We start from the raw sequence: 25,034 nt of genomic DNA on the forward strand, positions 1-25,034 counted from the left end.
CGGGATGTTTAAATTAAATCATGCCTATTTAAAAAAAAAAAAAAAAAATACTACTAATAAATAAATATATATATATATATAGCACATGTTCAAGTAGATCTCACACACGTTTCTCACACAAGTTTTAAACTTGGGAGAAATTGGTCTGCCTGTAGTCTGCCTGCAGCCTATCTCATATGGCATTGATTGAAATTTGTATTTCACAGTATGCAGAATGGAATGGGTACATTCCAATACAAAATCTGTTACTTTGTGGACGAACCATGATTAAGCACTAACACTTGTTTACAACAGGGTCCACCATTTTCAATTCATCAGAGAAACTGACAGTTTGCCATAATAGTCCTTCAGATGCACTTTTAGACCCTCCAAAGAAATGCTGGCAAAAATCCTTCATTATGTGTGCAAAAATCCTTGATTTTGCGTGCAAAAAGTTCTTGATTATGCGATGGAATATGCAGGATTTTATGTGAATTTATGCGATGGAATTGCATGAATTTGCAAAAGTTGCATAAAATTGATTATGCAATGAATCCCGTTAATAATCAAGTTTTTCTGGAGGGTCAAACTACAAACCTGCCATATTCTTGCTCAGCAATTTATTGAAATAGCCAGAGCCATTAAAATACGACAGAGTTACGACAACTCTATTCACTTCATGGGACCAGTCCAATGGCGGCTCTTCTACATAGACATCTATTGGCGAAGTGCTAGGCGAAGAGTGTCAAGTCATGGACCGGAAGTTTGCAGAATACACTGGACTCAGGCAAGGCCCCAGAAGGGCTATCCAACGTTGAAGCTACCACTACCTACTGGTGAAAAGTGGAACTGCAGCACGTTCATGGAGGTTGACGGACGTTCAGTAGTCTCGCGTTACCAGACAACTATTCCACAATCTCCGAATGCTATATAGAGTCTGCAGGGACTATAGCCCCCATGAGCTGAGTAACGGAAGCTGCCATTTCCGTTCACGAAAATATATATTTTTATTTACTTTTCTGCTAAGCAACAAGCTATAGCCTTAGATGTTTTCTATTTATATTAGGATAAATATGCACGACTGTAAAGACGAAACGGAAGTGGCGAGGAGGCTCCACTTCCGCTGTATCCGGATACTCATGAGACCTTTTTCGTTAGCCCAGACTGTATGATGAAGCGTTTGGAAATCGCGGAGGCAACAGTCTGGTAACGCGAGACTAGACGTTCAGTGATGTCATGTGCGTAACGTGCGCCTCGCTCGAGCCATTGAGTTATAATGGTACTTCCGGCAGTCTTGTGGGTGCTTCAAAACGCCACTGAGAAACTTCCATTGAAATGTATAGTGTGTGTGTGTGTGTGTGTGTGGGGGGGGGGGGTGCTTCGCTTCGCTTCGGTCCGGTCCTCACTCTATCCTTTATAACTCTATGGACTCAGGCAACAGCCCAGCTTTAATGATCTTACATTCCTTTATTTTAGATCATTTTTTAGTAATAGCAAAGTAACATAAACATTACAGAGACTTTAGTTGTCACTGTGCAATACTTTAAAACAGTTGTCATGTTGCACACATGCCTAAAATTGCTGATATCTGCGCTGTTGAAAACAATGTTTTTCAAACTCCAGCTTGTCACACTCCAGGGCTGCATGAACAGCGCTTGAGCGCTGTTTTCTGACCCCTCAATGGCACAACTCTCTCAGCTATATGGCTCTGGAAATAGCAAAACAGTGACCTCTGGAGTCCTCATATCTGATGGGTTGTCCATTTTGGTATAACACCTGTTTGTGCCATACTGTACAACTTGTTATTACCTTCAGCTTCGCCTTCCAGGCTAATAATTTGCATGGACAGAGACAGTGGCAGAGCAGTCTACCATATGCTATTCATTCACCCCATGCATGAAGTTAAACATTTTCTCTAAATATTGACATACCGGTACTTAAAGGAGAATTCCATGCTAGAAGGCTTTCTTACCTTTATTTGTAGTTGTTACGTCCCCACCAAAGAGGTCCAGGTGTTATTTTGTGCAAAACCTCCTTATTGGCTATTTCCCCTACCATAAGCCCTACATTAATTGAATGGGAATTGAATGGGGCTATGGGGTGTTATGCTAATTCGCTTATTTCCATCGCTCAAAAAATTTTTTTGTTGTATATATCCTCTCTTTATAATGTAAATAATATCCCAAGCGGCACACTTTACTACTTATTTCGATGGAAATAAGCGAATTAGCATAACACCCCATAGCCCCATTCAATGCAATGCAATTCATTGAGGGCTTATGGTAGGGGAAATGGCCAATAAGGAGTTTTTGCACAAAAAAACACCTGGACCTCTTTGGTGGGGACGTAACAACTACAAAGAAAGGTAAGAAAGCCTTCTAGCATGGAATTCTCCTTTAAAGTCAATGTCTCTGTAGAAAGTTGCTTCAAAATCCCACTTTGCTGCTGGTGCTTTAATGGTAACTGTACAATCCTACAGTAAATAAGACGTGACACTTACTAATATGTTCTGCATGTTTATTCAGGCAGTGGATTAAATGTTGTCCGTGGGTGTCAATGCTGTTGTCTTAATATGAATTCCTAATTAGCGCTATAATAGTTCTGTGCGTGAAGGGACTTGGTGATTATGAAATATGTGTTCTCACAGTATCTGCTGTCAAGCGGATCTCATGCTATATATATTTCCCTTACATCATTTCACTGAGCTGTATTTAGCACCACAGGGAGTAGAGTGACGGTGACCTGATGTCACTGGGAGGACAAATTCAAACTATTAACTCAAGACAAAGTAAAGTGTAAACTTGTAAAGCAGTGATTCTCAAACCTTTTAATTTCAAGGACCAAATTAGTACAAATGGAACCAAATGGACCCGTTGTTTCCATTTGTACACTCTCTGAGACTGAGTTACAGACCTGTAAACTAGGTCCACTTGGTTCCTCCTAACTATCGATTCAGTTATTCAGCTGGGGACCCCCTGGAACCCCTTCCTCTGGAGGTCCCCACTGGTCTATTCATAGTTTGCCTATTTCAGATGTGCAAAATTAAAAACACATTTTAGGTGAAATGGGATTTTATATGGTTTCAATTCACCAAATAATGCATAGTGATAGTGACACATTGTCAAATGCCTAATTTCTAGGTAATGTGCATTCAATCATTCCTCTTGGTCAGTCTCTAGGCTCAAGTACACTGGTTCTTCTGACCTCGTACATATTACTGCTGGTTGCTCATTAAATGCGTGACCGACAGATTATTTATTGATGCCAGTGTGAAATAGTTTTGTGCTGTAGCAGCAGGACAGTACACACAGTATCCAAGTATCCAAGAGTATGAGACATAGAAATGAAACCCTGCTATGATATGTGTGTACTGTATGTGTGTGTATGTACTGGTAAGTATACAATTCCAGCACTTTAGAGAATGTAATTAATAATGGGAATTACAGTTGTGCAAAAGAAAACAAACAACTGTCTGTCTATCTATCTAAGAATGAAATTAGAATATTAAATGAATTATGGGTAAATGTGACACTTTGGTTTGCATGCCTAGCGGTAGAAGAAATATAATAAACGGTAAAACAACACTTTGTAGATAATAGGAGGGTATCCACGGATTAAATTAAAATGTCATCTATAAGGGATTGCAGCTTTTTCCACTTCTGCAGAAAATTGCAACTACTGTATAGTCAGCTGTTCTGTTAAGTTGCTATGGATAGGGGCATATCAGAGAAAACGGCTTGAAATGCAAAAGCTGATCGCTGGCTAGTTGAACCTTTTAGGTGTGTGCGTGGGCGGTCGCGGGCGTGGGCGGTGTGTGCGTGCGTGAGCGTGCGCGCTTTTTTTTAACCATCGATCCATCTTACTTTAGTGGTGAGGGTTCCACCCCGGACAGGAATGCTGACAGTCCTGTTATACTACAGTACACACCTGTGGATTTGTTTAGCAGGGCTGAGTTGTGTACTAAAACCACATCGTCCATCGTTTGTCGTTTGTGTGTGTTGTCACCAGTTCAGCAGCCTGACGTGCAATGAATGCACCAACGATGATTTGGCAAGCCCAAAAATCCTCAGTATTAATTTAACTCTGAGAGTGTACAAATTAAACCTAATGGATGTAATGGTCCATTTGGTCAATTTGTCCAGCCCACCCAGGTGGTTCCCGGACCTGACTTTGACAACCAATGCAATGCACCAACCAATTATCTGCCAGTATACAATTCAATGAAGTGCTTTGACTGTAGGGAAAGGAGCCGCTTGTGAGGCGGTCCTCTGTGTCTACTCTACACCCCCATTCAAAATACCACACATGCGCACACACACACATACAGTACATCTCACACACGTGTGCATGGACACACTCCCACTCCAGCGTACCTTAAATGCCCTTTTAAAATTAAAACATTACAGAATACATTATATTACAAAATAGTACATTGCATTTCAAAAATATATTTCAGACCTAATCCTCAACTCGTACAACTGCACACACTCACGCACACACAGGCACAGAATATGCCTGCCCACAGACAGATACAGTTCATTCACCTATCTATAGTGGACTATGCTTGGCACTCTGCGTCAAGGAATGTATTGGGGGTAAGTCCCTGTGACATAGACATACTAGGGTGAGCGTCATGCCCAGTCCAGGGGGTGTACTTGTACAGTACATCGAGCTGCCTCACGCTACAGAAATATGAGATGGGCTTCTGACCTATGGCTGGGGAGCTGTTGGTTCCCATTGCCATTACTTACTTATTTACTTCATATTGGAACGGGGATATGATCTGTTTTCAAAGCAGGTTGTTAGCGACCATTTTTAGATTTCCACAGACGTTTCAGCCAGGTGGCGGAGAGTGATCTCCCATCGTCTGGCTAGTGGCTGTGTGAGACTAATCCCAACATAACATCAAGGCCTTCGGGTGTGGTTCTCTGTCCTGATGCTGACCCATACAGACCTGTAGACTTGAGCAAGGCTTCCCAACCTTTTCAGACTGTGATTGTGAATCATATATGAACTGGGGACCCCCCACCCTGAAAAACACTTGGTATTGTAGGAGTTGAGGCATTACATTTTGATTGACTCGGTTCCACAGGTGAATATTGTTGAAAATAGCCGAACTAACTAAGCTCACAAGCAGGTTGTGAACATGACAGCTTGTAGATCGGCTATTTTTCGACTGTTTGACAATGGCAATTGTTTTATAGTATAGTTGTTGATTACATTTGACTTAGTAATGGTCTTATTATTAGTTTATATTTTTCATTTTAGAGGTATTAAAAAGATACCCTGTATACGTGTACGTAGTACTGTATGTTGGTTTGTTTACTGTTGAGTGAGAAAACAATGTTTCGAATTTTAGCTAATCATCTGGGGACCCCCCCAATTTTGGGGACCTCCTTGGTTCTGGCTGCTCAATTCAATGTGCGGTACCATTTATAATGCCACTATTTTAGCATTACCTCCCTCTCTTTCTAGTAATACATGCAGTGTTAGATGAAGAAGTGAAGTTATAGTAGGCCTTTTATTCATGGGAGCAGCGGCGAGCAATTATGCGCGTGCGTGCGTGCGTGCGTGCGTGCGTGCGTGCGTGCGTGCGACCACACCCAGTTTCCATCCCACTGGTTTTCTCTGAGAGGGTTTGGTGGGCTCTCCGTCTGTGAGTGAGTCATTTACAGAGTAATTTACAGAGGATGGGGTGTGGTTTGATCACCTTCATCCATATACACACAAGCCTCTCTTAAAGTGTAATTTGTTGTACTATGGCAGTCTCGCTTGCCAAAAACTAACTGATCTACAAGCTAACAACGTCTTGCATAGCTTATTTCTTTTGGCAAGCGACACGCCTTTCAGTATTTTCCCCTGTTCTCTACTGTTTTTAGTTTTTACCTTTTGTCTGCCTTTCTCCCTCTGTTTCCCCCTGTTTCCCTTCATTCTCTCTTCACTTCCATTGTTCCTACTGTATTTCACCAACCACACTTTCAACCAGCTGCCTCCATTGTGTGCCGCTTTTTTGTTCGATTAAAAAAGCTCCAGCATGTTGTTTGTCTTGACGCAAAATGGAGTTGTGAATGTGTGGTCTCCTCGGGATGCAGACAAGTTTAGGTCATCACTTTGGAATCCCTTCCCCTAGGGTTCCCTCCTGGGTCAAAACAGCACCAAAACAATCCAGTCAGCATGATTTGTTAACTTATTGAAACAGACAGTAGGAAAGCTGAGATATATAGGAGAGACTGTAGAAGGTACAGATACTCTGTACTGTACTATAAGTTTGACTCTTATGTGCCTGTACACAAGATGTAACAATAAAATGCCACTTTGAACTTTGAACAGACTCTCTAGGAGGAAGGGAGAGAGAGTAGAGAAGACTTGATCCATCCCCTAGTCACAGCACATACATCCTCTTATTATATCAATGAGTCATGGAATCTTAGACTTAAGTTCCATTCAGAGAGTTTGATTCCAAAACGAGATATCCATCCACTCCTTAGAGCAATGAAATGGCAGTCAATGAGGTTATTGGGTATGAGAGTAGGAAGATGTAATGCAGGAGTGTGGAAAGTAGGGGACATTGACAGAGTCAGGTGTTTGACCATTGTTGTACCATTGTTTGATATGGTTGGCTCGTGCTGGGGCTCAACTTTGAGGTCAACTTTTGCGTCATGACTTCACTGAACGTCTGTCTGTCCGTCCACCTCCATTAACGTTCTGCTGTTCCAGCTTCGTCCAGTAGGGTAGCGTGGCGTCAGCGTTGGCCAGCCACTCTGGGGGCCTGGATGGACCCCGGTTTAGTATATCATATACATATTTTTACTTTTTGTATACGCCATACTTGATCATCCTACAGTGAGCTTGTAGATCTGCTATTTTGCTATTTTTGAATTTGAATCCTGAAAAGTAACAGTTTTGAACATGATGTTTCCACCCAACAGAGACGATCACAATATAGAGTTTAAGAAATATAGATTTGAAAGGTATAGTTACCCATTACTTGAGGTTGCTTGTGATATTTGTTCCCTGAACATTTTAAGTATTTTTCATTCAGTTATATGGGTGTGTCTTCTAGGCTGATTACTACAGCTGTCTGTGGGTTTTGTTTGAGTACTACAGTTGTACACAAACTCATCCATCATGGCATCAAACACTCCTCATCTGGTGAACTGCAAGGCTTTGATGTAATATCAAAGCAGCCTGCCACATGTACTGTCAGTGTTAACTGTGGCTTCATATTTGACACATCTCAAAGTGCTTGTACAGTCTTATACCCACGTCGTTTCCATAGCCTAAAGGTTTTAAATACTGTAGAATGTAGCTTGTACAACATTTGAGCTGTGTCAACTTCTCCCCCCGTTTTATGTTGGTCGCATAACTAGCGTGTGCGTGCGTGTGTGCGTGTGTGCGTGCGTGCGTGCGTGTGTGTTTTATAACTGCAAGAAGCAGCACAGGAGGGCAATAGGCTACAGGCAGGCTGTTGGAAAACAACACTGATGATTAAGATTAAATTTATAACGCTCAATTAAGATTCAGTTTGGCCAATGGCCTACCCACTATGCCTGCCCCATAAATATACTGAATGCTTTATTGTGATTAATGTTGTTTTGGTGTGTGTGTGTTGTTGTGTTCCAGGTATCAGATACAGCCCTGATGTGTCCGTTGATGAGGTCAAGGCTCTGGCCTCTCTGATGACATACAAATGTGCTGTGGTTGGTGAGTGACACACACACACACACACACACACACACACACACACACACACACACACACACACACACACACACACACACAATTGCAAATGCAAATGCATTTCAAATATGCACCTTACAGTGCACCTAGTTACAACAGGTGTGGTTGTCTACTGTGCTTTGCGCGCTGGTGTCGTGCACTGAAATCAGCCAATATAAATCTGCTATTTTCAGTGTAGGACAGTGGCACGCAACTAAAGTATGAATCTGGCATAACGCTCAACCCCAACTCCTAAACCTCTAAATGCCTCATCCTAACCTGAATCTATTTTCCAAATGTAATCCTAACTCAACCTCAACCTCATAAGTATAGTAATACTAGCACGCACTCAGATGGGCACTGGAATGAATTTACAAAATGATTTACACACACACACACACACACACACACACACACACACACACACACACACACACACACACACAGAAAGACACATACATCATTGTGTCCTGTATGTAGTAGTGTTGTTAACTTGTTAGTAATTGTTGCATGTCTTTCAGATGTGCCGTTCGGTGGAGCCAAAGCTGGAGTTAAAATCAACCCAAGAAATTACTCTGTAAGTTGATGTTCTTGTTCTGTCTGTCCACAAAACCTTGTTTATGTATTGAGACGGACAGTAGGACGTCTGAGACTGATAGTAGGAAGAGACGATGTAGGAGGGGCTTGGTTTTGCCATCCAAGCCCATTTATTCTACAAAGTTGAAAAAATACTTAAGTCAGTACTGTCAGTAGAGGTGTGTAGTAGAGGTGAGTCAGTACTGTGAGTATTGTCAGTAGAGGTGTGTAGTAGAGGTGAGTCAGTACTGTCAGTAGAGGTGTGTAGTAGAGGTGAGTCAGTACTGTGAGTATTGTCAGTAGAGGTGTGTAGTAGAGGTGAGTCAGTACTGTCAGTAGAGGTGTGTAGTAGAGGTGAGTCAGTACTGTCAGTAGAGGTGTGTAGTAGAGGTGAGTGAGTATTGTCAGTAGAGGTGCAGCAAAGATACTTGCCAGCACAGGTTGATCTAGAGATCAATGTCAGGCGTGTATTCATAGTTTTAATGCCTGGATTAAACAATCGTCTTTCAGAGTTCACTGCCATGTTTTAACAGACCTTTGAAGAGCCAATGGGCCGACCGCCGAGTTGCTTGGCATGAAAATCCACTTTAAAACGGTGTAATCGCTTTTCGTAGTGTTAAACATTATTCCAAAGTGGCGATTGCAACAACAGAGCGAAGGAGGAAGCGTACTGCACCGCTCCACCCTTGCCATTGTAATGAATTGGGACTCAATTTCCCATAACCCTTTGCACGCCAGAGCGACGGACCTTTTTGTGATGACGTCATCAAAATGCGTCACCTATCCATCACCTTAAAGCCAGGTTGAACATGATTAATATTGTCTGTCGGGTGGAAACCAAACCTAAAATTGTTACTTTTCAGGATTCAAATTCAAAAGTAGCAGATCAACATGCTTTGCTTCGCATTTCAAGCTTGCGGATCTGCTAACTTTTGATGCTTTTGTGTGACGCTGCTGTAGTGTGACCAAGTAGGGCGTACATTTATGGAAGAACGTAACGTTAGAACATTGAAATAAGAGGTTTCTGCCTGACAACACCGATATAATGCCTTAATACCAGTATTAACAGATTAGTCACTGTGCTGTGATGCGTGTGAGGCGAGCACTGTGGCCGTTAAGAGCCACACTGTATTTTAGAGAGAAATAACACAGTGTTTGACACTAAAGCGGAGGAGGACATATTATTTTCAGGGGCTTTAGTTTCCATTTGAAAGGATAAAGCGATGTGCCAACGTTTGGCAGCAAAGCCCTTCTATTAGTCTGTCACTTTCCCTCGGTTATCTTCCAGGCTCCAGTTACTGTGTCACTGAAACCACTAGTTAAAAGACAACACAGCTTTCTCACAAGATGCCAGATGCACAATGGACCCGAATCACGTTCAGGTTCAGGGGCTGAATTTAACCGTAGCATTACTTACTCCCTGCTGCCTGCCTCACAATACTTACTGTAGGTCCGCAACTGTCCCATTTATTTCCTTTAGCGGTTATGCTATCAACTACCCTTTTTACGATTACAAATTGAAGTTGACAACTAATTGTCACATTTATTGTAAGTTGACAATTAATTGTCACAAAAATAATTGTGATTAACGAATTAATTGTGTTTTTTGCATTGAACATTGGAACATTACAATTTGTATCCGTTTGCCTTTTTTAGGCTTTGTTATCACAAATTGCACAGGGCAGATACAAAGAAATACTGACAAATTTTATAATTTTTTCGAAATTGTCTTTCCAAAAGAATGTACAAAATACCAGAAATAGTTGATCTGCTAGCTTGCAACACGGGTTGTTTGAAAATGTATGGACATTTTTCTACATGGAAATGATTGACGATTATGCAAAAATAATTGTGATTATCTCAAATATTTGCGATTTAGGCGATTATGTAATAATTGTGACAGACCTACAACTGTCCATTTATTTCCAGTAGCAGTCTGTTTTAATCTATTAAATCGATTAGTGTGACGACTTAACCCTATTTTATACTTCATCGTCCAATGGTCTCATGCAAAGATAGACACGTTGTACTCAAAAACACTCTGATTCCTGGAAACGACGACAACATTCCTGGACTATACAGGTTGGAGGGGTGACAACCCTAGCTGTCCCCTAAGCCCTAACTCATATGACATGTCCAGCCGTCTTGCACTCACTCATTTACAGTTCGCTGAACATGCAGGTGACAGAGGGACACACACACACACACACACACACAAACACACACTTTTGTAATACTATACTTCTAAGGCATCCGTTGATTCTATGGATGGTGATTCTATGAATGCCATTTTTACAATTGTTTGCCATTTTTAACCCTAACCGCGAGTACAGTAATACACACACACAAACACACACACACACACACAAACACACACACACACACACACACACACACACACACAGCGACAGGACCCATGCGGTCTTTAAAAGCACCAGCTGTGGGGTGCATTGATAATTATAGATTTGAGCGGGCAGTTTGTTGCACATTGCTCACGTCCCCAACACTGATATGTGAGACCTGATCTACACGCACACACACACACACACACACGCCCGCACACACACACGCCCGCACACACCCACCCACGCACGTGTTGGAATATCCATATTTTATTGGAACTCATAGCGTGACTAGCGAGACTACTTGATTCTCATTATGTGCGGAAACAAAAACAATGTGATGCCAACCGGAAACCCAGAGTGCTGAGTTTGAAGGAAGGTTAATTCCAGGCGATATGGAGAGGAAGTTCCCACCCCTACACACACACGGACGCACGCACGCACGCACACACACACACACACACACACACACACACACACACACACACACACAACCGTGTGCTGTCCATTGCTTGAGTGGTGAAGGAACTGCTGAACCAACAGCATTTACATTTAATAGCGTTGCTGTTGGGTGAAAACCTTGTACCTCCATATTTTAGTGTTTTGTTTGACAGATTTCAGTCATTTGGATTCCATAGAAGCCAAGCGTGTCTTCTATGGAAGCATGTTGCGTGTTGCGCAGTGAAAATAGCCGTTCTGCAAGCCCTCAATGGGTCTCTGCAATGCTTTGAGATCTTGTAGATAGGCTATTTTCGGTTACTAACTTAGATTAGAGCATTTGAAGTGGTCAAACTAGTACACCCGCACACTGTGTATCTGCTCGGCACAAGAGTATTGTCTTATTTAATGAAGCAACGTTTCGGTCACTAGGGACCTTCCTCAGGCACTGTACCTTATTGCTTTCATTGATGTCCACTGGCCTACGCACCTGTGCAGACGCCTGATTGCTAGGTTTTCTCCTACAAGTGGTCAAACTAGGAAACCCTAAATGATCTTGAAATATTTCATAAAAGCAAAGGTTAAAGGCTCAGTCTGTGATTTCTTTGCCTGGTTGGAATGGTGGTATGTAGAGCAGCAGGAACAATATTACTAAAACCTCACAATTTTAAATAATTGTGTTAATAGTTTAGGAATCAGCGCTAGTGTGGAGGGGAACCATTCATATTTCACAAATCACACATTAGGACTTGGGCATACAAACTTTTTTCTGATTTTATATTGGCTTTAATCGATGGGATCCACTGGAACGCAAGTTTTCATTTATTGAAAAGTTGTTTTTGGACATGGGAGGTTTCCACCTCAGAGATGCTACAGACAGCAGCTCTCTGTTCCACTGCACCATGACCATGACTCAGTCACTTCACTTCTCTGTTCTCTACTTTCTCTACTCTCACTCAGCTTGTTCTCATCCTGCCTTTCAACTTGAATTCTCTTATTTGTTTAGACTGCACTGCAGAGGCAAATCCAATTGTTTCCCCAAATAGGATGATGTTTAGGCTGGACTGCAATGCAGTGCAAGTGAAGTTCTGATGTCACTGTGTGTATTCAGACATCATGGACCTACGTACAGTATATCTGCAATTCTTCTGCATTGGTTGCTGTGGCAACGGCTGCTACAGTACATCCCCACAATGTTAAGCCATAGGCGATCATGGGAGTAACACAAAAAATGTAGGGGATACTATATAGAACTATACTATATAGAAGTGTATATTTGTACGTCTCTAAATGCTATGATGAATTGAACATGGTGGACCCTATCTTCTATTATACAATTGAAAAGGTGTAACGAAAAGGTATACCCAACCCAGGAAAAGGGACCCAAAGTCACACATTGCATACGACACTGACACGTCACTGACACACTGCAACACGCTACACTCACACGACAGTGACGTCACAGACTTACCCTCCGCGTCGATCCACGGCTATCTCCTCATGTCGCGCAGCACACTGACACTCAACACCACCCCCGGAACAATTGTCATTGCACTGCCACTAAAGCCGGCAGCCTTCCACACTCACAAATAATTTCAATATCAATAATAAACACAAAAACGCCACAAGCACCGACACCCCCGCACGCACACACACTCACACACGGGCCACGGAACACTGTTGCCAGGTCTATGCAAACAAGCCCAGAAAAAATGCCATACAACACGCTACTCACACACACTACAACACGCTACAACACGCTTAAAACTCGCGGACCTGGCAACACTGCATCCTTTTTTCCCATTGGCTACTGTTGCTAATTTGTTGCCACGTCTATGAAAACAAGCACAGAAAAAATGCCATTCAACACGCTACTTACACACACTACCACTCGCTTACAATACGCGGACCTGGCAACACTATATTCCCTCTCCCATTTGCTCAAAGCCCACCACGTCACCCACAAGTTTTTATGATACGTATCTCACATCCGGATGCACCACCGGACGTTACACACTACACACACACACATTAGGATAACAACAAGACGAACGCTTGCCAGCCACACACACACAGCCACACACACACACACACAAAAAAACAAACACACACACACACACACACACACACACACACACACACACACGCTTGCCAGCCACACACACACACACTGTACAACCTGCCGGAAAACAAAAGTAGAAGAAGAAGAACAACAACAACACACCGCACACACTGATTCTAACTTGGATGGAGAGCGCCGCGATTACATACACAGTTAAAATAATGCAAACACAAAAATTGCGCGAACGACTGCGTCGACACCTGGCGTGGAACAAACGGGACGAACCGAGGCGCATATATGGATAAGAACAACAACACCAACACTACACGCACACGCGCGTGCTGCAACAACGCGCTGCAACAACGCGCTGCAACACAAAACAGCTACGTACAACGCAGTATCACTGCAGACACGTGTGTGTGTGTGTGTGTGTGTGTGTGTGTGTGTGTGTGTGTGTGTGTGTGTGTGTGTGTGTGTGTGTGTGTGTGTGTGTGTGTGTGTGTGTGTGTGTGTGTGTGTGTGTGTGTGTGTGTGTGTGTGTGTGTGTGTGTGTGTGTGTGTGTGTGTGTGTGTGTGTGTGTGCGCGCGTGCGGATTTTGGATCGCGATGCAGCTCAAATGGCACGCACACACACACACACGCCACAAAACGCTAATAATAATACAAAATAAGAACACTACACTAATAACAACAATAATAAAATGCTAGTTGTAAACAAGTGTAATGCTTTATGGTATTGTCCACAGTGTATTGAGTTGTGCTTGAAATACTTAACACAGTATTTTGTAGGTGCTGCTGACCTTGGTGCATTCCATAGTGTGTGTCAACCTGTAACCGCGCTGAACCTTCTGCACTCTCAGTCACAGCAGGAGTCCTCCATTTCTTCCATAATTTATTACTCTATGGTGCATACACTATTGTGTCGGCTATTTTCAGTAAAAACATTGTTTTAAAGAGTAGAGCATTTGAAGTGGTCAAACTAGCAATATGTTTAGAAGTATCTTCCATAAGAACCTAATGGTGTGGGATAGTTCATAAAAGCAAAGGTTAAAGCCTAAATCTGTTGATTTATTCACCTGGTTGGCAGCATGTAGAACAGCAGAAACAATATAACTTGAGTTTCCAAAGTGACTGAGACACATCTTTGGAAATAAATCAGATTTGAATCGCATTTCAAACCACCTACCTTAAACATGTGGTTCAAATCTGATTCACGAGAAGAGCAAATCATGTTTAATGCAGATATGTTTCGTGTGTGTGTGTGTGTGTACATTAACTCTAGTTGTACTTTTCCAGGACAACGAGTTGGAGAAGATCACCAGGCGATTCACTGTTGAACTTGCCAAGAAAGGATTCATCGGTGAGACACACACACACACACACACACACACACACACACACACACACACACACACGCACACACACGGTGAGCTGAAGTGCTGCTCCTTTGTGTCTGTGGTGTCCAGGTCCCGGTATTGACGTCCCTGCTCCTGACATGAGCACCGGAGAGCGAGAAATGTCCTGGATCGCTGACACCTATGCAACCACCATGGGATACAATGTAAGTCTCACCTCAGTTTAGGACTAGATCAAAATATCATATGTTTCTGATCAAATGACCTCCATATTCAAATGGCATCTATTGGTGCTTTCGCAAAAATAATGTACAGTACACACGTGTGTGTGTGTGTGTGTGTGTGTGTGTGTGTGTGTGTGTGTGTGTGTGTGTGTGTGTGTGTGTGTGTGTGTGTGTGTGTGTGTGTGTGTGTGTGTGTGTGTGTGTGTGTGTGTGTGTGTGTGTGTGTGTGTGTGTGTGTGTGTGTGTGTTAGTGGGGGTGGGTTGGTTGTGTGGGGGTGCGTACGTATATAGTTGTGGGGAGGTGTGGTGGGATGGTCCTTGGGGATTGTTTGAATTTTGTTAGACAAGTAAACTCTGTCCTCCTCTCTCTCTCTCTCTCTCTCTCTCTCTGTCCTCTGTGTTTTCAGGACATCAACGCCCACGCCTGTGTGACGGGTAAACCCATCAGCCAGGGAGGGATCCACGGTCGCATCTCGGCCACCGGTCGCGGCGTGTTCCACGGCATTGAGAACTTTATAAACGAGGCGTCCTTCATGAGCCAGGTGGGCATGGCTCCCGGCTTCCAGGACAAGACCTTCGTTATCCAGGTATGTCACCTCATCATCATCATCATCATCATCATCACTACGGTTATTCAATATTAATATTTAATATTAATCATTGCTATAGACTAGAGATGCTAGAGCAGTCATTCCAAAACTGGGGGTCGGCACTCCCAGGGAGGTCCCCAAATTATTTTGGGGAATAATTAATCCCAAATTGGCCAAACTGTCAAATTTTACCTAAGAAAGAGGCAAACATTGTGATAACACAATGTGGAACTGAGTCAAACTAAATGTAATGCCTACAATTCCAAGTGCTTGTCAGTGTGTGGGGTAGTAAAAAGCTGAAGAAAGGAGGAGACCCCTGCTACTGAACAAACACCCTGTAGCAATTTCTATCAGAATAAAGAGCTTTAACTTATTTTTCCTTTTTTCTTTTCTTTTTTTCTTTACGTTGAAACAAACAAACAAACAAAAAAAGACAGGCAGTTACACCCACTTTTGAGCCAGGAGCTGGACCAAAAGAAGACGATCACGAAAGGTTCAAAGGAGGTCGGCACACTGTAGCTCCCTTAAGTGCATTTCATTGGCACACCCAGCAGTAATACAGTAGCTGCTGCTGTAGTACTGCTGGGTGTGCCAGCGAGATTCACTTAAGGGACTGGTTGTGCGACAATGAGCAGTCACTTCTTTGTACCTAGAAAGTCTTTAAGCCACATGTGTGACTCAGAGGAGGAGCAGTATGACTCAACTGAATGCTATTTTCCCACTGCTGCTGTCTTTTAGATGGTTAGATTGCAGCGGTGTAGATAACTCAAGGCTGTGATTTACACCACACATATCATCGCTGTCTGGAAGAAAGCTCTTATCTATATCTAAATGAATGCCCTACTACTTGATCATACTACAGCACCACACAAAAGCATCAAAAGTAGCAGATCCGTAATCAAAACGTGGTGTTTTGAGCTTGTAGATTTTCTACTTTTTTTTAATCCTGACGTAAAAGTAAAAGTTTTCCACCAGACAATATATATATATATATATATATATATGAATGTATATTTGTTTTTTTTTAACTTTGTTTTTATTTCAAAAAATGAAACACGAACAATGAAACAGAAATCAAACATAAATGTGAATACAAGAAAACAAAAAATACATAACAAAAACAGAGACAATAAAAGAAATCAAAGAAAAACAGAAAAACAGCTTGACAAACTTCAAAAACACAGCATTCTTCAGACAGTACAGGACAAGGCAGGGAACAGCAGGAGACATGATTCACAATACAATACAATATACAGCAGATATCCAACATTCGAAGCATTTTTATAGACTCAACAACCCCTACTCAGCACTCCTAGACCTCTACACATACACCGAAACACCCAAGTACAATATTACAGAAGTCCATTTAAGTATGAAACTTTCCATTTTTAATTGTAACCTTGCCGTCATTTCCTCCATTATATAAACCTGCTTCAGTCTCTGTTTCCATTGGGTTATAGTAGGTGGTTTTACCTCCCTCCAATTTACTGTTATCATTTTCTTAGCAATCAGTAAAAGTATCCTTAATATGTAACTCCATCCACGCAACTCCTCGGGTATAATTCCCAGCAGAAATAACTCGGGTCCAGAAGGAATATTCAACCCCAAACACCTTTCAATTTCCTTTTTAACATTTTTCCAGAACCCTGAAATTATTGGACAATCCCAAAAAATGTGTGTATGGTCTCCAACTCCCCCACAATTTCTCCAACATAATTCTATGGATGGTGTTTTCACGTATGAAGAAATGACCAGAGGAGTATTGAAATATCTAGTTTTGAGTTTCCAATCAAATTCCTTCCACAACTGGCTATTTATTCCCTTGTGACAACCTTCACACATGTCCTCCCAGGTTTTGTCTTCAATTATTATATTTAATTCCAATTCCCATTTATCCTTAATGTACCATGTATTTTGAGAAACATCATCCAGTGCTTTATATAAATTAGAAACATGTTTTTTAGTTGGGAATTTTTTTTCTGCAATACCAATGAAATACACCTCAATTTCGTTTGGGGTTTTCCTAACCAGCTCTCTCTCTCTATGATCCATGATATAATGCCTTATTTGGAAATATCTAAATAAATCACTTGAAGGGAGTTTAAATTTCGTCTGGAGTTGAGCAAAGGATTTAAAAGTTGTTCCCTCAAATAACTGATTTATGGTTTTAAGACCCTTATCAGCCCAACGACTGAATCCAGTATCACTTATGGATGGAGAGAAATCAATGTTACCCACTATTGGCATTGCCCTTGAAACTGACCCTGGTCCCCACAGTGTTTTCCTAACTGCTTCCCACACCTTTAATGTATGCTTTATCCATTCATTTCCTATTTTAATTTTGTTTTTATCAATAGTTTTTTTATCAAGGAAGGGTAATGCTGACAGAGACACCCCTTTAATTGTGCTCTGTTCTATTCGGTTCCAACCTGTCTCTTCATCATTACCTATCCATGCGACAATTGCAGTCAGCTGAGCCGCCCAATAGTAATGCTTTAAATTGGGAAGGCCTAGGCCTCCCCTAATTTTTGGCAAAAGAAGTGTTTTGAGCCTTATCCTGGGCTTTTTATTTTGCCAAATAAATTTAGAAATCATTCGATCAAGTGCCTTAAAGGTGGAGATGGGTACTCTGACAGGCAAGGACTGAAACAAGAACAGAAGTCTAGGCAATACATTCATTTTCACCGTTTCAACTCTACCCAATAAAGAAAGGGGAAGAACATCCCATCTCCCCAGATCATTTTTAATGGCTCTAATTAATTTTGTATAGTTTGCATCAAATAATTGTGTGGGATTTGGTGTGATTATAATCCCCAAGTACCTAAACCCCTGTTTAGACCAACGATATGATACATCTTTGTTTAGTTGTGTAGGCCAGGACCCAGAAATCATCATTGCCTCCGATTTGCTTTCGTTAATTTTATAACCTGAAACGGATCCATAACTTTGCAGGCACTGCATGAGTGGGGGGATAGAGAGCAGTGGATTTCTTATGAAGAGCAAAACATCGTCAGCGAATAGCGCCACCTTGTGGACGAACCCACCATCGTCTGGAATGCCTTGGATCTGAGTATTTCGACGTATAGCTTCAGCCAAACATTCTATACTAATTGCGTAGAGAACAGGGGATAATGAATCTCCCTGTTTTACGCCCCTCTCAACCCTGAAAAATTCTGAACAGTGACCATTAACTCTAATTCTTGATTTGGAATTATTATATAGCAGATTAATCCAAGAAACAAATTCTTCTCTAAAACCCATTTCTTTTAAAGTCTCTTCTAAAAAGAGCCAATCTAATCTATCGAAGGCCTTAATCCCATCGAGGCTAAGGAGCATCGATGGGTCTTTATCTCTCGCTGCTAGTGACTGTATGTTTAATGCCCTCCTAATATTGTTTGTCCCTTGTCTAGTCCAGATGAACCCCGTTTGCTGAGGATTTATTAATTGTTTAATGTACTTTTGAATTCTATTCGCCAATATAGAGGTTAATATCTTATAATCCACGCACAAAAGACTGATTGGGCGGTAACTAGAACACTGTATGGGGTCTTTTCCTTCTTTATGTAGTACCGTGATGATGGCTTCTGACCACGACTTTGGGGGGTCTCCTGATGATAATACACAATTATATAATTTGCATAACCTAGGAGAAAGTTCATTTACAAAAACCTTGTAATATTCCCCTGAAAAGCCATCTGCACCTGGAGATTTGTTGTTTTTCAAGTTGGAAATGGTTTCTCTTATTTCCTCCTCAGTGATGCGCTTTATTAATTTGGATGCTTCCCCCTCTGCCAATTTATTTAATTCGAGAGGTCTCAAGAATTCAATAATCTTTTCTCTTTTAAATTCTTGTTCTTGACCCTTGTATAATTGTTCGTAAAATTTGGCAAAGGCATCCGAGATCTGCTTAGGCTGCGTTTCAACAAGGTTGGTTTCGGGGTGTCTGATTTTGGCCACAGCACGACCAGATTGGGCCTTCCGGAGTTGAAAGGCCAACAACCTGCTCGCCCTATTTCCCATTTCATAATATTTTCTGTTAGTGTACCTAAGTGCCCCCTCTGCCTTATACGTTAACAACTCATCCAATTGTTGTCTAATTTCTTTTAATTCTTCCAGTGTTTTCCCATTCCCAAATTGTTTGTGTTCTTTTTCTAGGATTTTTATTTTGTTTTCCAATTCTTGTTGTTTTGCAAGCCTTCGCTTTTTTATTCTCGCTCCTATAGAAATAATCTTCCCTCTGATTGTGGCCTTACCCGCATCCCAGACTACTGAGGGTGAAACACTCCCATCATCATTTATAGCAAAGTACTCAGAAATGGCACCCATTATTTCCTCCTTAATACTAGCATCTGATAGTAATGAGGCATTAAGCCTCCAGTACTTTAAGTGGTTGACTAACTCAAAGCCAACTTTCATAGAAACTGGGGCATGGTCTGAAATAGTGATCTGTCCCATTGTGCATTCCCTAATACGAAAAAGATCCTTCTTTGACACACAAAAGTAATCCAACCTAGAATAACTCCCATATACTTGGGACATAAATGAAAAATCTCTTTCATTCGGGTGAAGATGTCGCCATGCATCCACCAAGCCCAACTCCCTCATCATGTTTGTTAAAGCCATTGCCTTTTTGGATAAAGGTTTCGTTGATGACGGTAGTTTATCCCACTTATTACTCAAAGTACAGTTCTGATCTCCTCCCATGATTATGAACCCCTCTCCGTTGTCTGCAATTAATGCAGCAATTTTTTTACTAAACAGAGGACAATCCTCGTTCGGGGCGTACACATTCAAAATTGTGACCTTTATGCCTCCTAGCGTCCCAACCACCATTACATACCTGCCCTCTTTATCTTGGAAGGTTTGCTCATTGCTGTAATATACAGATTTACTGAATAAAATAGCCACCCCTCTCTTCTTTCCACCCGCACACGATGCCCCGTACACTTGATCTACCCACTCTCTTTTAAGTTTTGAGTGTTCAATCTCAGACAAATGAGTTTCCTGAATCAAAGCCACAGAGCACTGCAATTTCTTCAATTGACTAAGTATCTTTTTCCTTTTTATAGGGTTGTTAAGTCCCTTTATATTATAGCTAATAAAATTTAAATCTGCCATATTTTTTGCTTTTCATTTTAACATGCCTCCCCTCCTCACCACACAAGCCCAAGTCTGCCTTACAAACACAAACAATGAATTTAAGCTGTATAAACACTGAGTCCCAAAAGTATGCCAAGAAAAATGAGAAAGTAAAGTAAAAACAACAATCCAAATTCCCCATAGAATGCTTCATCCCCAAAACAAAAACACACATAAAACCCCCCCCTATGAGCATTCTGGGTAGAGAGAAACTCTCTTGGTTTGCACAGAGTGCAGTTGCAACGGGCCTCCACCTGATGTCGCCCTCATCCCATTGCTTGATTCGCATGTCTCTTAAACTTAGAGCATGCATAGGTTCCCCCCCCTACTCGCACTAAAACCTATCTGAAATTAAGAAAAAAAAGGAATACTTTGCCCCCCCCCCCCCCCCTCGGCAGGCATCCCCCTTGATAATAAAATAAAACAATATTTGAGGATATTCCCTTGTCTCTCTGTCCCCAAAATATGCTTGTTACCCAACATACACTTGAGAGATTGTTATTAACCAAACAATAAACAAACAAAAAAAACCTCAGTATTTAGCCTGCCGCCCCTCCCCTAGAAGAGACAATCCAACACTGAACTAAAAAATTATGTCTACATTTGCTGTCCCTTCTTTACCCCCCCCCCCCCCCCCCCCCCTGGTAAGCCAAACCCTCATATGTACACACTCAAAAGATTAGCATAAATGTATTAGCCTCCCTGGCAGGATCATATATTATTTCACAAAATTCACATAAATCAAAATAATACAAATTAACAAATCCTTAGACTGACTTCCGTTTTTACATATTTCCATCTGCCACCCCCCTCGCACCCTCACCCAAAGCATTCCCCTTCATTTCAAATAATAACCATTGCCTTATATATTTTTTACCTTAAGTCCTTATTATACTAACAAATGATTCAATTTATCACTACATCCCTTCAGATGATACTGACCTCCTGGACGTTCATAGATGTGATTCAGAATATCTAGATAACTCGCTGTCCTCGACGTCCCTGGATGAGATACTCTGTCTGTTGCTATTCTTGGTCGTCCTCTTGAATGGTGGGTCTGGTGTCATCGGGATTTAATTGACTGCCTCTTTTTATGGCTCTGATGTCCTCCAGGTTCAGCTGACGGCTCCTTCTTTTCCCTCCTTGCGTCTTCCACCCGTCCTGTGTCAGCTCCCTGTCGAACACGTCTTGTTCCTCAGCATCCACGATGATTCCAATCTGCTTCAGTGTCTCTCTAGCATCCAGTAGGGATGGGAAGACCTTCTCTCCGGTGTCCAAGAAGATCTTTATTTGGGCCGGATAGATGGTGCGGGCTTTGATTTTCTTTTCTTTCAGCTTTTTAATCACTTCCCACACCGCTTTTCTCTTTCTTTGTAAATTATGTGAATAGTCATGGTCAAACGCCACTCTTCTTCCCTCATACTGGATGTTTCCCTGTGACCACGCTTGCTCCAAGACTGTCTGTTTTACCCCATAGTCCAGGAAGCGAACGATTATGGATCTTGGTGGTGCTGTCGGCTCTTTCGGTTTGGGCACAGTGGCCCTGTGCACTCTCACCACCCTTACAGACAGTTCTTCTTCCAAATGCAAAGTTTCACACATGAATCCTTGTATAAAGCCAGGCATATCATTCTTTTCTGCCCCTTCTTTAATTCCAAACAAACGAATGTTGTTGCGTCGTGACATATTTTCCATTTGATCACACTTAGCAGCCAGGCTGGCCTCCTTTTTTAGCAAGTAAGCTAATGCTCTGTCATGTAGCACGCTTCTGTCTTCTGTTTCACTCACTCTTTGCTCTGCCGTAGTGACTCTCTGGTCCAGCGTGTCCATCCGTTGTTTTATTTCAGTCATGGATGCCTCCAGTCTGCTCAACGAGGTCTTTGTGTCTCTATAAAAGTCACTGTTTTCCGCTCGGAGCTTCCGTAGCTCTGTTAGCATCTCCGACTCCACGTTCCCTCCACCAGCCATGGCTTGCGATGATTCACCGGTTAGCTTCAGCTGTGTTAGCCGTAGCTGCCTTGTGTTTGGTCTTAATTCGGACCCTTCTGTGCTTCCTTTGCTAGAATCTTTCGTAGTCTTGCCTTTCACCATTCTTTGACGACCATTTCAGTATATTTTCGAACTCATTTGTTAGGTTTTGATTAGGTTTAAGGCTATTTTTTAAATAGGTTCAGCGGAGCTAGTCTTTCACACGTCTGCCTCGGTCATGACGTCACCGGCTGATTCCGTGAATGTATATTTGAATACATTCACAGTTCACACTTCTCTTGCATCTTGTTGAGATTAAATGGATAGTTTACAAATCTGAGAGACAGACAGTTGGAATTGGAAAGCTGAGAAGGAGACAGACAGTAGGAAAGTGTATGCACTGTATGTATTTAATTATCCTTATTCTGTTTAAATGACTAATACTATATCATTCCTGTGTGTGTAGGGTTTCGGTAACGTGGGCCTACACTCCATGCGTTACCTGCATCGTTTTGGAGCAAAGTGCGTGGGTGTTGGAGAGATGGACGGAAACATCTGGAACCCCAACGGCATCGACCCCAAAGAGCTGGAGGACTACAAGCTGGTTAGTACTTTTTGATTGTGTATTTACAGTACAAACTGGATGGTAGCATTATTATAGTATAGTATTATAAGTATCACCTTACATCACTGGTTCTCAAAGAGGAATCCGGGGACCTCCAGGGGTCCTTGAGGTAGCCTGGAAAGTGGAAACCAGACAAATCTGCCACAGGGAGAAAATAAATCCCTGATATTAGTCTGGCCATGCGGGGGTGGGTCTCCTGCTAAATGAGGAAAACACTTCTTTTTTTTAGCCTGGTTTCCAGCCTGATTCGCTACGTTCCGTGAATATGTTTTGTCAGTCCGCTATCAGTCAGCTATCAGTCCAGTCTCTTGTTTGTTTTGTCAGTCCGCTATCAGTCCAGCCAGTCTCTTGTATGACGTAGCGATGTTGTTGCTGATTGGATGTTGTTCCAATGAATCGAGTAGGCTTAGGGATTTACGTCATCAGCCAGCGCCACTCTGTCCATGATTTTCTCACTGTTAAAAGAAATAGCGCCAGTTCAGATTCAGTAGTACAAAAAAACTGCCGGCTGTGTGGGGTGAGTTTGTGAATGATAAGGGTACGTTGCAGGGCAACAGCAGTAGCTGCCCATTGATTCGACGTCAAGCTACCCGATGGGCGTGGTTTTGAGGTTATTATTTAAGGTTGGGTTTAGGCATAGTGTTTGTGAGGTTAGGGTTAGGTTAGGGCATATAACCATGCCCATCATGTAGAATGCTCCGGAAAAGAGGTAGTCCCATTGTAGCTCACTGCAGATTGTGAGAACAATTCATCAGTTATTGCTGTTAGCTATGGTTCAGACAATATTGTCTAAAAAGGACAATAGGATATTGATAGACAGGACAATGGTGCCACCTAGTGGATAAAATATGCCAAACAGTCCAAAGAACTGATGTTGGAATGACATGACTTTGCTAGCTGCAGATATCTGTACCACCAATCATTATTGAGCCATCCACTGATAGGATGTGTGGATTAAAGATCTGTTGCCACGACTGATTTCAGTCATTTGGATTCCATCCATATAAGCATATTTTGTGCAGCAAAAATAGCCAACCTACAAGCTCTCAATGCGTCCGCTATGCATTGAGAGCTTGTAGATCTGCTGTTTACATTATAAATGTATTTTGGCAGGCCTTGATGGCGTTGGAATGCCTGATATTTTACACTTGGTTGATTGCATGCGGAAAATGGCTACAATCTACAAGCTCACAAATTGCTATTTTCAGAGCACAACCAAACATAAAATTATTTGTCTTTTTATTCTCCACTAGTACATCCCTAAAAATGTAGTCTAGTTTTTATCTGTTGACGAAATTGAAAATATTAGTCTTAGTTTTAGTCACCGTAGCTTTGTTTTAATTTAATTTCCGTTTCTTCTGCATAGTTTTAATCGACAAAATCAACACTGCCTCTGTCTCCCCCCCCTCCCCCCCAGGAAAACGGCACCATCGTGGGCTTCCCGGGGGCCACCCCGTACGAGGGCAGCATCCTGGAGGCAGACTGTGACATCCTCATCCCTGCTGCCAGCGAGAAGCAGCTCACCAAGAGAAACGCCCACAAGATCAAAGCCAAGGTCAGCATCATGCACCCCACCTGAACACACACACAAAGCCAAGGTCACCACCACTCTACCTGAACACCCACACAAAGTTAAGGTCACCACCACTCCACTCCACCTGAACACACAAAGCCACGGTCACCACCACTCCACTCCACCTGAACACACAAAGCCACGGTCACCACCACTCCACCCCACCTGAACACACACACAAAGCCAAGGTCACCACCACTCTACCTGAACACCCACACAAAGCCAAGGTCACCACCACTCTACCTGAACACCCACACAAAGCCAAGGTCACCACCACTCTACCTGAACACCCACACAAAGCCAAGGTCACCACCACTCTACCTGAACACCCACACAAAGCCAAGGTCACCACCACTCTACCTGAACACCCACACAAAGCCAAGGTCACCACCACTCTACCTGAACACACACACAAAGCCAAGGTCACCACCACTCTACCTGAAC

The 25,034-nt window shown here is 42.2% G+C and overlaps 1 protein-coding gene across 2 annotated transcripts in view; it reads left to right on the forward strand.

Moving 5' to 3' along the window:
* Window positions 1-25,034, forward strand: part of glud1a (glutamate dehydrogenase 1a) — a 31,724-nt gene that overhangs the window by 762 nt on the left and 5,928 nt on the right. For both annotated transcript variants that reach the window (XR_013791017.1, XM_079512808.1), the window contains exons 2-8: window positions 7,603-7,683; window positions 8,220-8,275; window positions 14,413-14,476; window positions 14,583-14,677; window positions 15,103-15,282; window positions 22,859-22,996; window positions 24,435-24,572. Coding sequence is in view for 1 of the 2 variants with exons in the window: in XM_079512808.1 (XP_079368934.1) it covers window positions 7,603-7,683; window positions 8,220-8,275; window positions 14,413-14,476; window positions 14,583-14,677; window positions 15,103-15,282; window positions 22,859-22,996; window positions 24,435-24,572 (752 nt within the window). In the remaining variant the exon portion in view is untranslated. The remainder of the gene's footprint in view (window positions 1-7,602; window positions 7,684-8,219; window positions 8,276-14,412; window positions 14,477-14,582; window positions 14,678-15,102; window positions 15,283-22,858; window positions 22,997-24,434; window positions 24,573-25,034) is intronic.

Source organism: Electrona antarctica, assembly GCF_951216825.1.
Source record: "Electrona antarctica genome assembly, chromosome: 10".
NCBI classification, from domain to species: domain Eukaryota; kingdom Metazoa; phylum Chordata; class Actinopteri; order Myctophiformes; family Myctophidae; genus Electrona; species Electrona antarctica.